The 15,046-nt window shown below is 36.9% G+C and overlaps 1 protein-coding gene across 8 annotated transcripts in view; it reads right to left on the bottom strand.

The window, feature by feature from the left end:
• Positions 1–7,931: 7,931 nt before the first annotated feature.
• Lrch2 (leucine-rich repeats and calponin homology (CH) domain containing 2) overlaps positions 7,932–15,046 on the bottom strand; it is an 83,729-nt gene continuing 76,614 nt past the window's right edge. For 4 of the 8 annotated variants that reach the window (XM_017318455.2, XM_006528791.4, XM_006528790.4 and 1 more), the window contains one exon: positions 8,145–10,633. In XM_017318455.2, coding sequence (XP_017173944.1) covers positions 10,514–10,633 — 120 coding nt within the window. In that variant the 3' untranslated portion in view covers positions 8,145–10,513. Of the gene's footprint in view, positions 10,634–15,046 lie in introns of all 8 variants that reach the window. The other 4 variants (NM_001081173.2, NM_001356368.1, NM_001356369.1 and 1 more) reach the window with 2 other exon arrangements.

Genomic DNA, 15,046 nt, shown 5'->3' on the forward strand with positions numbered 1-15,046 from the left:
CTGTACTGGGGCATATAAAGTTTGCGTGTCCAATGGGCCTCTCTTTCCAGTGATGGACGACTAGGCCATCTTTTGATACATATGCAGCTAGAGTCAAGAGCTCCGGGGTACTGGTTAGTTCATAATGTTGTTCCACCTATAGGGTTGCAGATCCCTTTAGCTCCTTGGGTTCTTTCTCTAGCTCCTCCATTGGGAGCCCTGTGATCCATCCATTAGCTGACTGTGAGCATCCACTTCTGTGTTTGCTAGGCCCCGGCATAGTCTCACAAGAGACAGCTACATCTGGGTCCTTTCGATAAAATCTTGCTAGTGTATGCAATGGTGTCAGCGTTTGGATGCTGATTATGGGGTGGATCCCTGGATATGGCAGTCTCTACTGTGGAGAAAGAGGAACACTCCTCCATTGTTGGTGGGAATGCAGGCTTGTACAACCACTCTGGAAATCAGTCTGGTGGTTCCTCAGAAAATTGGACATAGTACTACCGGAGGATCCAGCAATACCTCTCCTGGGCATATATCCAGAAGATGCCCCAACTGGTAAGAAGGACACATGCTCCACTATGTTCATAGCAGCCTTATTTATAATAGCCAGAAGCTGGAAAGAACCCAGATGCCCCTCAACAGAGGAATGGATACAGAAAATGTGGTACATCTACACAATGGAGTACTACTCAGCTATTTAAAAGAATGAATTTATGAAGTTCCTAGCCAAATGGATGGACCTGGAGGGCATCATCCTGAGTGAGGTAACACATTCACAAAGGAACTCACACAATATGTACTCACTGATAAGTGGATATTAGCCCCAAACCTAGGATACCCAAGATATAAGATACAATTTGCTAAACTCATGAAACTCAAGAAGAATGAAGACTGAAGTGTGGACACTATGCCCCTCCTTAGAATTGGGAACAAAACACCCATGGAAGGAGTTACAGAGACAAAGTTTGGATCTGAGATGAAAGGTTGGACCATGTAGAGACTGCCTCAATCACCTTTAACTCAGGCTTAAGATCCAATGCATGTAACCTTTGACCCTCAGTTTTCCTTTTGTCTCCTCCAACCTTACACCAGGTACAGAGAAATAACATTTGCTTTATGTATGTTCTCACAAACACAATGGTGTTTCCCAAAGACAGAAAAAAGTATTTAGAATTCACGTGGAAGGATTCCTGGACAAACAGAATACGGCTGGTGATACCACCATATTTGATTTCAAGTAATTCTATAAAGCCATAGCAATAAAATATGGTCATGTCACCAGTGCTATTCCTTTTGCTCAGGATTGCACTGAACCTGGGCAAGTGTTTGAAAAGACAGTTCTTTGCACATAGATTCTTTTAGTCAATGATCCTGGGAGGGTTTTCCATCATCTACTGTTTTCCTCAATCTTTCCTTCCTTGCAGCGACCCTTCACATACTTGCTTTATTCCAAGGTATCATTTGAGGCTATTGTGAAGATTGTTGGTATGAAATCATACATACATTTCTTTCCCATTTCATTTTTATTTCTTTCATTTTTCTTGTCTTACTGCCCTTGAAGTATTTTATTAAATGTAGAAAGTATCAACCTCATCTTGTTCCTTTTTGAAGTGAAAAGGCTTCGGGTTCTTCCACATGTAATATCATATTGGCCATAGGTTTGCCATATATAATCTTTATGTTACTTCTATTTTGAATTTCTTTAAGACTTTTAAATATTTATTTTTTTAAATTGAATATACTTATGTGTGTGTTGTGGAGGTACATGTAATTACAGAAGCCTTCAGAAGTTAGAGACATCAGATTCTCCTGAAAAAGGAGCTAGAAAGAGTTGTGAGCTGCCTGATGCAGGTTCAGGAAATTGAACCTGAGGACTGAAAAGGCAATATGTGCACTAATTGGGTTGTTTTCGTGATATTAAAGGATTGGGGGAGTAGTTGTTGTTCTTTGTATGTTCTATAGAAATATCAGATGTATAGCTGGTAAAGTCTGCTTTCCATTCTGTGTGTACCTTCTTGACTAGAATTATGTTTTCCTGTCTTACTGAACAAAAAGACTTTAAGTTTTATGAAGCCCCATTTATTAATTGTTGATCCTTTTTGTAGTCTGCTTTTTAATTGTTTTATTTCTTTACATTCCAAATGTTTCTCCCTTTTCCAGTCTCCCTCCAAGAGTTCTTCACCTCATTACCATCTCCTCCTCTGAGAGGGTCCTTCCCCACTCACCCTCCCCCACCTTACTTCCCATCCCCCTTCTCCTGAGGTATCAAGTTTTTTTTCTACAGGATTAGGCACATCCTCTCCCATTGAAGCCAGACATGGCAGCCTTCTGCTACATACGTGCTGAGGGGAACACAGACCAGCCTCTGTGTATGCTCTTTGGTTGGTGGCTTAGTCTCTGGGAGCTTCCAGGGTGGCTGCACTACTGAGGTCCTGTTTAGACAGTCCTTTCCTGTCCCAGGGAGCTCCAGCATTTTCTCTACTTTCTCCTTGATCAGTTGCACAGTATTGGGTCTTATATAAATATCTTTAATCCATTTGGAGTTGTGCTTTGTGTGAAGATTTGGTTATATTCTTCTGCATGTAGCTGCCAGTTTAGCCAGCACCACTTGTTGAAGATAATTGTCTTTTCTCCAAAATGCACTGTCTGCCTCTTTGTCAATAATCATGTGGCTATTAAAATAGTGGCTTAATTATGATATTGAACGTAAATGACTAAAGCAATCATTGTGAGTGAAGAAATCCTGACCCTGAAACACAAATGTCACATGAGTTCTCTCATTTGTTACAAATGTGTGCTGTTAATCCTTAGTTATGCTTCATTTGGAATATAGATTGAGGTCAACTGGTTTGTAAAGCACCACGTGGGGCACTTTAACTTGATAGTGATAGAACACAATGGTAAAAGGATTAAATTGGAGCAATGGATGAGGAAGGGGATAAACCTGAGTAGAGGATGCTCAGCAGGGTAGAAGAGGAAGAGAGGACATCATTAGCACTGAGGCCTTGGAAAACACTCATAGGGAAAGCTAGTACTGTAAAAGCTTAATAAAATACATGTACAGAATTAACCTAGATCAGGGTGGCTTTGCTCCTACTAGACAACACAGGCCAACAAATAAAAACTCCAAACACACATTCAGGTCTATGAAACACTGCTGGAAAATATAATGAATCATAAATTATAATGAATTTCTTTCCATTTGTTGACATTAGAAATTTATGAATGATCTGAGTAAAGATTTTAAGCAAATTCTCTTTGAGATTAGAAAAATATGTTTATTTCTGTTTATTTACCAACTACTGTTGTAGACATGTAACTAACGTGTATCAGTAGAATACAATGAAAATAAATCAATTTTCCTACCGTTAAGTGGCAGAGTAATCATACTTATATATTTGAGAGGCAAATATTATGGATCAACTTAATATGTTAAAATGATCACTTTTTAATGAGTCCATTTTCTTTTTTCTTTTTAATTTTTATTAATTATTCCATTTGTTTACATATCAAATGATATCCCATTTCCCCATTACTCCCTCCACCAACCCCCTTCCCAGTTACCCCTCTGTCACCCCCCAATCCCACATCTGCCCTCCCACCTCCCTTTTGACTGTACGAGAGTGCTACCCACCCACCCACACTCTCTTGTCCCACTGCTCCAGCATCCCCCTACTCTGGGGCATCAAACCTCCCTGGGACCAAGGGCCTCCCCTCTTGTTGCAGTCCAGTAAGGCTATCCTCTGCTACATATGTATCTGAATACATAGATCCCTTTACGTACACTCCTTGGTTGGTGGTTTAGTCTCAGGGAGAACTTGGTGGTCAGCCATCCTATGTTGTTCTTCCAATGTGGTTGTGATTCCCCTCTGCTCATCCAGTCCTTCTGCCAGCTCCCCTACCAGGCTCCTTCAGTTCAGCCTGATGGTTGGCTCCAAACATCTGTCTCTGCTTGTTCAGTTGCTGGCCGGACCTCCCCAGGAACTGCCACAATTCATTCTTCTCCACAAGTGCCTCTTGACTATGGCAATAGTCTTGGGTTTGATGTCTGCAGACATGATGCCCCAGGTAAGGTCATTCCCCAGTCGGCCCCTGTTCCATTTTTTGTCCCCGTTCTTCCTTTGGACAGGAACATTTCTGGGTTTAAAAAAAGAAAAAAAAAAAAAAAAACCTTGAAATGAGTTGGTGGCTCCATCCCTCCATCAGGGGCCATGCCTACCAATGGAGGTGGTTTCCATAGGTTCTATCTCCCCCTTCTCCACGTATTATCTATTTTTACTAGATTTCCTGACCCTCTCTACCTCTCTCACATGTCTTCCAGATTCTGATACTGCCACCCTTATTTCGTCGTCCTCCTTTCTCCCTCCCTTGTCTCCCACTCTTTCCATCTCCCATAACCATCCTGTTCCCCCCTCAATGTGGAACTGACACATTCACCCCCTGATCTTCCTTCCTTCTACTTCCATATGATCTGTAGGTTGTATTATATGCAATGTGAGCTTTTGGGATAGTTATTAGTGAGTACATACAATGTGTGCTCTTTTGTGTCTGGGTTACCTCACTAAAGATGATATTTTCTAGTTCCATCCTTTTGCCTATGAATTTCATGAAGTCATTGTTTTAAATGTAAACTGTATAGTACTCCATTGCTTATATGTACCACAGTTTCTGTATCCATTCTTCTGCTGAGGGATATCTGGGTTCTCTTCAGCTTCTGATTATTATAAATAAGGCCGCTATAAACAGAGTGGAACATGTGTCCTTGTTATATGTTGGAGCATCTTTTGGGTATATACCCAAGGGCAGTATTGCTGAGTTCAGCTAATAATATGTCCAATTTTCTGAGGAACCACCAGAATGATTTCCAGAGTGGTTGTATCGGCTAGTAAGCCCACAAAAAAAAAATGGAGGAGTGTTCCTTTTTCTCCACATCCTCACCAGCATCTGCTGTCACCTGAGTTTTTTCATCTTGGCCATTCTGACTGGTGTGAGGAGGAATCTCAGGGTTGTTTTTATTTGCATTTTCCTGATGACTAAAAATGTTGAATATTTCTTTAAGTGTTTCTCAGCCATTCATGATTCTTCAGTTGAGAATTTTCTATTTAGCTCTGTACTCCACTTTTTAATAGGGTTATTTAGTTCTCCTGCATCTGTCTTCTTGAATTCTTTGAATATTTTGAATATTAGCTCTCTATCAGATGTAGGGTTGGTAAGTATCTTTTCCGAATTTGTAGGTTGCCATTTTGTCCTATTGACAGTGTCCCTTGCTTTACAGAAGCTTTGTAATTTTATGAGGTCCCATTTGTTGATTGTTGCTCTTAAAGTGTTCTGTTCAAGAAGTTTCTCCTGTGCTCAAGTATTCAAGGCTCTTCCTCACTTTCTCATCTATTATATTCAGTGTATCTGCATTTATGTGGAGGTCCTTGATCCACTTGGTGTTAAGCTTTGTGCAAGGAGATAGCCAGAGCAATTAGAGAACAAAAAAGAGATCAAAACGATACAAATTGGGAAGGAGAAAGTCAAGTTATCACTATCTGCAGAGGATATGATAGTATATATAAGTGACCCCAAAAATTCTACCAGAGAGCTCCTACACCTGATAATCTACTTCAGTAGTTTGGTTGGATATAAAATTAACTCAAACAAATCAGTAGCCTTCCTCTACTCAAAGGATAAAAGGGATAGGCATGAGAAAAAAATTAGGGAAAAGATACCCATCACAATAATCACAAATAGTATAAAATACCTTGGTGTAACTCTAACCATGAAAGTGAAAGATCTGTATGATTATAACTTCAAGACTCTGAAGAAAGAATTCAAAGATCTCAGAACATGGAAAGATCTCCCCTGTTCATGAATTGGCAGGAGTAATATAGTAAAAATGGCCATCTTACCAAAAGAAATCTACAGATTCAATGCAATCCCCATCAAAATTCCAACTAAATTCTTCATAGATTTAGAAAGAGCAATTTCCAAATTCATCTGGAATATCAAAATACCCAGGATAGTGAAAACTATTCTCAACAATAAAAGAACTTCTGGTGGAATCACCATCGCTGACTTCAAGCTGTACTACAGTGCAATTGTGATAAAAACTGCATGGTATTGATACAGTGACAGGCAGGTAGATCAATGGAATATAATTGAAGACCAAGAAATGGACCCACACACCTATGGTCACTTGACCTTTGACAAGGGAGCTAAAACCATCCAGTGGAAAAAAGACAGCATTTTCAACAAATGGTGCTGTTTCAGCTGGTGGTCAGCATGTAGAAGAATGCAAATGATCCATTTTAGTAATTTTTCAAATGACTTGTTTATCAAATTTCTATCCTTAACAACTTTTGTTAGAATGGCCATAACTTATAAACTGTTCATTATGGAACTCCCATTTTTCCAAAACAACAAGATTTTATTATGCTACAAAACTTTGACCCTGAGCCTTACCGTAACCACCTAGGTATACACTCTATTGTGCAAGGAGTAATCTATCTAAGATCATAAGTATAAAGGTAACTTTTATGATTAAAATACAGTAAAAGAAGATAAACCTTAAAACACAAGGTTTTGATACTTCTCATTTTATCAATTATAACAGATATTTGGACATTTACACATCAATCTTATGTACAGCAATAATCTTATGCACAATAGCATGTGTCCTTTGGAGTTCTCCACACACTGATATAGATGCTCATTTTATATATATATATTTGTTTTTGTTTTTGAGACAGGGTTTCTCTGTATAGCCCTGGCTGTCCTGAAACTCACTCTGTAGACCAGGCTGGCCTTGAACTCAGAAATCCACCCGCCTCTGCCTCCAAGTGCTGGGATTAAAGGTGTGCGCCACCACTGCCCGGCTTTGAGGATTTATTCTAAGAACATTCATAGTAGAAAAGCAAGCTAAAGCTCATTCAAAATTCTGTGATAAACTTGGAATGTCTTTCAAAACCTTTTATCAAGTAACTATTTACTTAAATACTCACTAAAATGTGCAAGTTTCATGTAACTATGGCAATATTGTCTTCAAAAACATTTGGAAATATATAAATGTATGAGTGAATTATACCAATGAGCAACAAAACCCAATTAAATATGAGTGTTTTTAGAAAACTTACAATTGATTGTGAAAGAAAAAAAATGCTATCAGACAGGCCAAAGGCAATTTGGTCATATAAGAAGGCTCTAAAAAGTACAATACAAAATTGTCACATATTAGCCTACTCTTTATATAGTTTTAATGAAATTTTCTCTTATATTTGTCATACAGAGAGCTTACACCATACATTAATGACATTAGTTTGCAATGGTAACTTAGTTTAATACTTTTTAAGAGTCTCATGCTCTACCAACTGAGCTAGCTGGGCAGTTTAACACTTTTTAAACAAAATTTAATACTTTCAAAATAAAATTGAAAATAACAAAGTATAAAGGGAATCAGGGTTCTTAGAACAACCTACTTCAGTATGTGCTGAATTTGTTTCTGTTGTTCTTTAGTTTTTCAGATGTAACCTCATTGTTGGTCAGGCTATTCTTAAACTGCCAGCTTCAAGAGATGCTCTCACTTTGGACACCCTAGAGGCTAGACTCTAGGTGTGCCACCATGCCCAACTAAACACACTTACTATGAATATCTTATCAAATGTTTTCTCTTTTTTTATAGCTCATGTATTTTGTGTGTGGCAATAGTGTGCCACAGCACACTTGTGGAGCTGAACTACGAGTATCCATAAATCAAAGGACCTTTTGCAAGAATCGGTTCTCTTCTGCCACCATGTGGGTCTTGGGAATGGTTGCCAGGCTCCACAGCAAACACCTTTACTCACTGAGCAACATTGCCAGCACTCAAGATTTAACTATTCTTTCACAGTGGGAACCATGGACTCAAACTATCAGGGGGTAATAGCGATAGTGAGAAACATAATAGAAAAAAAAAATGAGTTCCAGGCTTAGATTTTTTTCATTCAATTTTATCCACAGTTTGCATCGGTAATATACATTTAGTGTTCCATTTATTTTTAAATGCATCAGAAAATCAATTATGATAAATCTGTGACTAATACAAACATTTCTGAATTCTCCAAAAAATTCAGTTAGAAAAGTCATTAATCTAGCATTCTATAAAGATAATTATTAAACAAATGGTTACGCATTTTTACTCATTTCAGTTCAATCATATCCAACATCACTTCTTTCTTGTGCCATATGGTCATAAAGTTTAACAGAAGTAGCTATCTAATGATATTTTGGGCCCAATAAAATATTGTTTATTCAATCCTCCTCAAATCACAAAACCACCCAAATAATGATAATGATTCCTAAAACAATAATTGATGAAGTAAATATATGTCATAAAAACAATATTGCATAAAATTTACACTTAAAAACTACTAAGAGAAATATGTTAGGGTTTTGGTATATGTTTGTCATTGTGGACTGTGCTGAAAAACTGCCTTAGAAGTGATGTTGTTACTGCCTTTTGGCACAATAATAGTTGAACTGCTGTGTCAAGGACCTCAAGGGGACCCATCGTGAAAACAATTTGTATTTGCTATAAAGAAGGAACACCAAAGTTCTGGTATGTTTTCTCTTTAAGGTAATATTTAACTGACAAGTGAGATGTAGTAAAAGAATTGTCTAAAAAAAAACACAACTATTTCAATAATAACAAAGCACAAAACTACTTGGAAAATAATACAAGATTAAGTAATAGAAGCAATTGTAGAGCACAATAACCAGGAGAGAAGTGTGAATGATTGTTTTGGTTGTTAAAAGTTTTTAAACTTGTAATGCTGTCAACTGTCAAGGTTAAAAATTCATCAACTAAGGTACTTACTAAATTACCTATATTATCCAAATTTTCACTAAGGAGATTCATAATGCCATTGGGGATATTTTCAGATCCAACTATTTAGTCATAACTAATTTGATCAAATATTTAAATAATAAATTATTAATAATTTAATTCTTAAAACTTACAGTATAAAAAGCTTTGACTCTTTAATAGTTCCAATTTGACTTCTGGGGAATGTAAAAACATATCTGTATTCTGAAGCCAAGATTGAAATGTATGGTTTCATAATGACTGATCAAAAAAGTTGATTTATTCCTAAAACCAATCCTTACCATAGTATTTGGCACATGACATTTTACACTTCATAAATGCCCTTTGAAATATCCTAGACCAACGTTTTTACTAAGTTGCATCCATATTAAGAGGTAATAAGTGCAAATAATTACACAGTTAAGAAATGATACTTGCTTGGCTATACAAAAGTGAATATGTAGGCTCTTTTATAGGAAATTGAGTTAGTCGTCACAGTAATGTTTTGGAAAAATTCCTGCATTAGTATCACCGTAAGTTTATCCATCTCCAAACAAGGAAGGACTTAATTAAACATACTATTCCATGAGCCAGACTGTGTTAAATTCAACATCAAGTTACTTGAGGATCATATTTTATACATGCTCCAGAAAGGGCCAGATTTTGAATCAAAACCTGTTTTTTTAGTGGCCGCTTTCTGAATGTGGAAGGCAGCACTGATGTACTGAAAGTTCAAATAAGTTTAGATAAGAACCCAAACGTAGCAGTTGCATCCAAATGTCCTTGACAATTAGTACTTCCCTAGCTTTCCAAAGCCTTATTACTGCTTTGTGTAATGTTCTCAACACAGAAATAAAATACTCTTCAGATAAAGTGATTTAAACGACGATTACGGTTTTGCAAAATTAAATAGCATAAATTAAGCATATTAACATTTTTTGACAACATGAAATAACCAATTCAAGGGAAACTGCAATGGATTAACTAAGAAACCACCAATGTGAGGGACATTTAAAACCTCACATTACTACTGACCATACAAAACCTACCAAAATATTTAAAAATTCCATTGATTCTATTAATACATAAAAAGAAATTGCAAAAATGCTTAAGACTATTTAAGATTCATCAATTACACAGGCACTTCACATGTAAACAACCTACAGTATAACTGAAAAATATTTTGGCACCAACTGATAATACTAAAGAATTGAATAATGCCAGGGTTTTGATTTTTCTACTCATTTTTTTGCTAAGAAACAAAGACAAAATATTGAAGAGATTGTTTATAAGCTAGAAGTATATGAAATAACTCAAATATAGCATTGTTTTCCTAAAATATGATTACTTTACCTAGATGTTCACTAGTATACAGTGATGTAAAAAATATTCAACTTAATGTGATTGCTAAATTGAAAGTATATCTTCAATTTTGTATCAATTTGCATTTTGAAAATTCTTCAAGGTTACTGAGTCACAAAATAAAAGGAGAATTTTAATTTATCAAAAACTCTTATGAAATTAATCCAATTTTCCTCCAAAAATTGCTTGGACCACTCAGAGTTTATATCTGATATTTTATTGAAATTTTAAAAAAGAATCCTAAGGCAAACTGTTTTTACTGAACATTCTTCTTCATGGTTTTTAGATATCTGAAATCACTTCAAATACATGAAATTATACACATAAAATGTTTGTAATGTCACATCAAGCCATAGAAAGCTGAGATGCCTTTGTAGTAGGTAATTCAAGGAGGGCCTGAACTGTGACACCAACTTTCACAAGACCTCGCTCTTCCAAAATATGGTGAGGCAAGCACAGTCTCTCCTGGGAAAAGAGAAAAAGAAATTTGAATATTCATATTTTTCACAGTTGAATAAAATGCTGAGACAGAAATGGAGATTTAAAATTATTTAGTTTTAATTTTTTTTTAATTTTTGAGAGTCCCGTTCTCATTCTTCCTTTCAAACCCACTCATAAACCCCTCCCTTCAACCAAACACAAAGAATTCAATTCATAAAAATGATTTATTTATTTATGTATTTTATGTATATAGATGTTTTGTCTGCATGTACATCTGCACAGCAAAAAGAGGAACAGATCCTATGGGACGACAGTAATAGATGATTGTGAGCTGCCATGTGAGTGCTGGAAATTGAAATGAAGACCTCTGGAAAAGTAGTTAGTGTTCTTAACTAATGAGCAATCTCTGTAGCTCCAAGAGTCAGATCTTTTAAATATGCTTTCTTTTCAAATTCATGTAAATAATACATTAATTCCACATTTACCTTTTAAACATTACAATAGAAAATATGGTTAGATTCATACCATATAGTAAGAAAGGGACTATAGAGATTAGCTTGGTCACTAATGCCATCGTTTTATACACAAACATCTTTCTCTACTCAGAGTTATGGGATAGGTCACCATTATCCAGTCTCTACTATCTTACAAGTACCTCTCATCTATCTTCCCACTGAAGTTGTTCGAACCAATGATGCACATACATATTTGACTACTCTGTTGCATCAATCTTTAAACAGTGCTTTACTTGAAACCTTCTCCCTCTTTTGTTTTCTTATTTATTTATTTATTTATTTATTTATTTATTTATTTATTTTTATTAGATATTTTCTTTATATACATTTCAAATGCTATCCCAAAAGTTCCCTATACCCTCCCTCCGCGCTGCTCCCCTACCCACCTACTCTCGCTTCTTGGCCCCGGCATTCCCCTGTATTGGGGCAAATAAAGTTTGCAATACCAATCCTCTTTTGTTTTCTATGATACAAATTTGTTTAATTCTTCAACTTAACCTACATCGACTGGGCTTTCAATTGCAGCTGTCTGTACCAAGCCTCTTCTAATGTCCTAAATATTTCCAAGCACACAACACCCATGCTTCTCTTTGTTACTACAGTACTCCTTAGTATTCTCTGGGATCATTTTAACTCTCACAATCTCCCTGATTTCCAAGTCTTTATTTCCACTAACAGAACATATGGCAAATACCAGTGAGCCACGGCCAAATGTTAAGTGGTACGAATACATAAAAATCAACATGTCCATGACAGAATGGCTTTTATAAGTGAACTTGAACTTTTGAATTTTGAATCTCAGTCATTTTTCAGACTACATTGATACAAAAATAGGAAGTTTAACAGCCTTCACCTCCTTTACTTGTGTAACCAAATTGGTATTCACTGAATAATATTGAAGATATCTAAAAGCACCCTTATAAAAATGACTTGTATCTCAGTAGTCATTGCTACATTTTGTGCCCCTAAAGTATTTTACTCAAATATTTACCTAATCAATTAAGTTGATATTATAAAAAGAAGTAAGTTTCAAAGCACAGACAATACTTCTCTCCTCAGAAACTACAAAAAGAACAAATCATAATTGTGATGGTTTGCATATGCTTAGCCCAGGGACTGGAACTATGTGGAGGTGTGACACTATTAGGAGGTATGGCCTTGTTGGAGTAGGTGTGTCACTGTGGGAGTGGGCCGAAGACCCTCATCCTAGCTGCCTAGAAGTCAGTATTCTAGCAGCCTTTAGATGAAGATGTAGAACTCTCAGCTCCTTCTCCAGCACCATGCCTGCCTACATGCTGCCATGTGTCCCACAATGAGGATAATGGACTGAACCTCTGAACCTGTAAGCCAGCCCCAATTAAATGCTCTTCTTTATAAGACTTGCCTTGGTCATGGTGTCTGGTCACAGCAGTAAAACCCTAACCAAGACAGTAATCAATGTCAAACAAGAAGAAAATGACCACAAAATGAGATGAGGGGAAAAGAGGAGTGGGGAGCTGTACTTCAAATGAAACCACCAAAGAGCGAGCATGAGCCAGACCTAGCATCACCCCCAACATATATGTACCAAATGTGCAGCTTGGTCAGGGGCTGTCCCTGACTCTAATGCCTACCCAAGGACCCTATTCCCCTAACTGGGTTACCTTGCCTGGCATCAGAGAGAGACAATGTCCTTAATCCTTTAGTGACTTAATGTATCAGGGTGAAATGCTATTGGGGGGGGGATACCTTTTCTGGGAGGGGTTGGGGGAGGAGCTATGGATGTTAGTGGGAACTCAGATGACAGGGAGCGCTGTTATTGAGATGTAAAGTGAATTAATTAATTAATTAATTAATTAATGGAAGAAAAATGGCTATACTAAGTGAAAACTGGGAATGAAAGGATCAACCATATTGTCTCATTCCATGTACATGAACCCCTAGGAAATGTGAAGTAGTTCATACTGACAGAAAGCAGATTGGTGGTTATACCAGGAGGCATGGCTTCCAGAAACCCACGGGGAAAGTTTGGAAACTAAAGTGTGCTGATAATTTCAATTAGATCAAGAATTGTTAGGGCTGGAGATGCAGGCCAGTGCAAAACTGTTTAGCTGCCAGAAATGGAACATTAAGGTAGACTTTCAGAATTTTTAAAAAGGCATAAAAGTATGAAATTTCATGTTTTTATTTATGTGTAGATTATTATATATTGATATCACCTCAATAAAGATGTTAAAAATAAGAAAACATCCATATGAACCTTATTATGTATTGATATCACACGAATAAAGTTGTTGAATAATCATAAAATGTCCTAGAGCAAAGAAATAGTAAAATAATTACACATTATATCTTCCAAGTTTGGAATAAAAGTAAATGGAAACTAAATATAAAACTCTTAAATTCCTAAAACAAAAATGTTTTTAAAAATCATGTAGAGCCAGACAGTGGTGGTGCACACCTTTAAGCCCAGCCCTTGGAAGGCAGAGAGGTAGGTGGATTTCTGAGTTTGAGGCCAGCCTAGTCTACAGAGTGACTTCCAGGACAGCCAGCCAGGCATACACAGAGAAACCCTGTCTCAAACAAACAAACAAACAAACAAAACAAAACAAAACAGAACAAAACAAAAACCATGTAATATCATGCAATAATAACAAAAAGGGAAAACAAAGATCTCCCATGCTCATGGATTGGCAGGATTAATATAGTAAAAATGGCCATCTTTCTGAAAGCAATCTAAAGATTCAATGCAATCCCCATCAAAATTCCAAACCAATTCTTCATAGAGTTAGAAAGAGCAATTTGGCCAGGCAGTGGTGGTGTGTGCCTTTAATCCTAGCACTTGGGAGGCAGAGGATTTCTGAGTTTGAGGCCAGCCTGGTCTACAGAGTGAGTTCCAGGACAGCCAGGGCTATACAGAGAAAAACCCTGTCTTGAAAAACCAAACAAACAAACAAACAAACAAACAAAAAACAAAAAAGAAAGAAAGAAAGAAAGAAAGAAAGAAAGAAAGAGCAATTTGCAAATTCATTTAGAATAACAAAAAAACCTAAGATAGCAAAAACTACTTTCAATAATAAAAGAACTTCTGGGGGAAATCACCATCACAGATCTCAAGCTGTATTAGAGAGCAATAGTGCAATAGTGATTAAAAAACAAAACACAAAAAACGCCATGGTATTGGTACAGAGACATGCAGGAAGATCATTGGGATAGAACTGGAGATCCAGAAATGAACCCACACACCTATGGCCACTTGATCTTTAACAAAGGAGCAAAAACCATCCAGTGGAAAAAAGACAGCATTTTTAACAAATGGTGCTGGTTCAACTGGTGGTCAGCATGTAGAAAAATGAATATTGATCCATTCTTATCTCCTTGTACAAAGCTCAAGTCTAAGTGGATCAAGGACCCTGCATAAAGCCAGATAGACTGAAGCTTATAGAGGAGAACATGGGCAAGATCCTTGAACACATGGGCACAGGGGGAAAATTCCTGAATAGGACATCAATGGCTTATGCTGTAAGATCAAGAATCAACAAATGGGACCTCATAAAAGGGCAAAGCTTCTGTAAGGCAAAGGACACTGTCAATAGGATAAAATCTTTACCAATCCTACATCCCATAGAGGGTTAATACCCAATGTATACAAAGAATTCAAGAAGTTAGACTCCAAAGAACCAAATAACCTTATTTAAAAAAATATGGGGTAGAGAGCTAAACAAAGAATTCTCAACTGAGGAATACTGAATGGCTGAGAAGCACCTAAAGAAATGTTCAACATCGTTAGTCATCAGGAAAATGCAAATCAAAACAACCCTGAGATTCCACCTCACACCAATCAGAATGGCTAGGATCAAAAACACAGGTGACAGCAGATGCTGGTGAGGATATGGAGAAAGAGGAACACTGCTCCATTGCTGGTGGAATTGTAAGTTGGTAC

The sequence above is a fragment of the Mus musculus genome, chromosome X (assembly GCF_000001635.26).
Source record: "Mus musculus strain C57BL/6J chromosome X, GRCm38.p6 C57BL/6J".
NCBI classification, from domain to species: domain Eukaryota; kingdom Metazoa; phylum Chordata; class Mammalia; order Rodentia; family Muridae; genus Mus; species Mus musculus.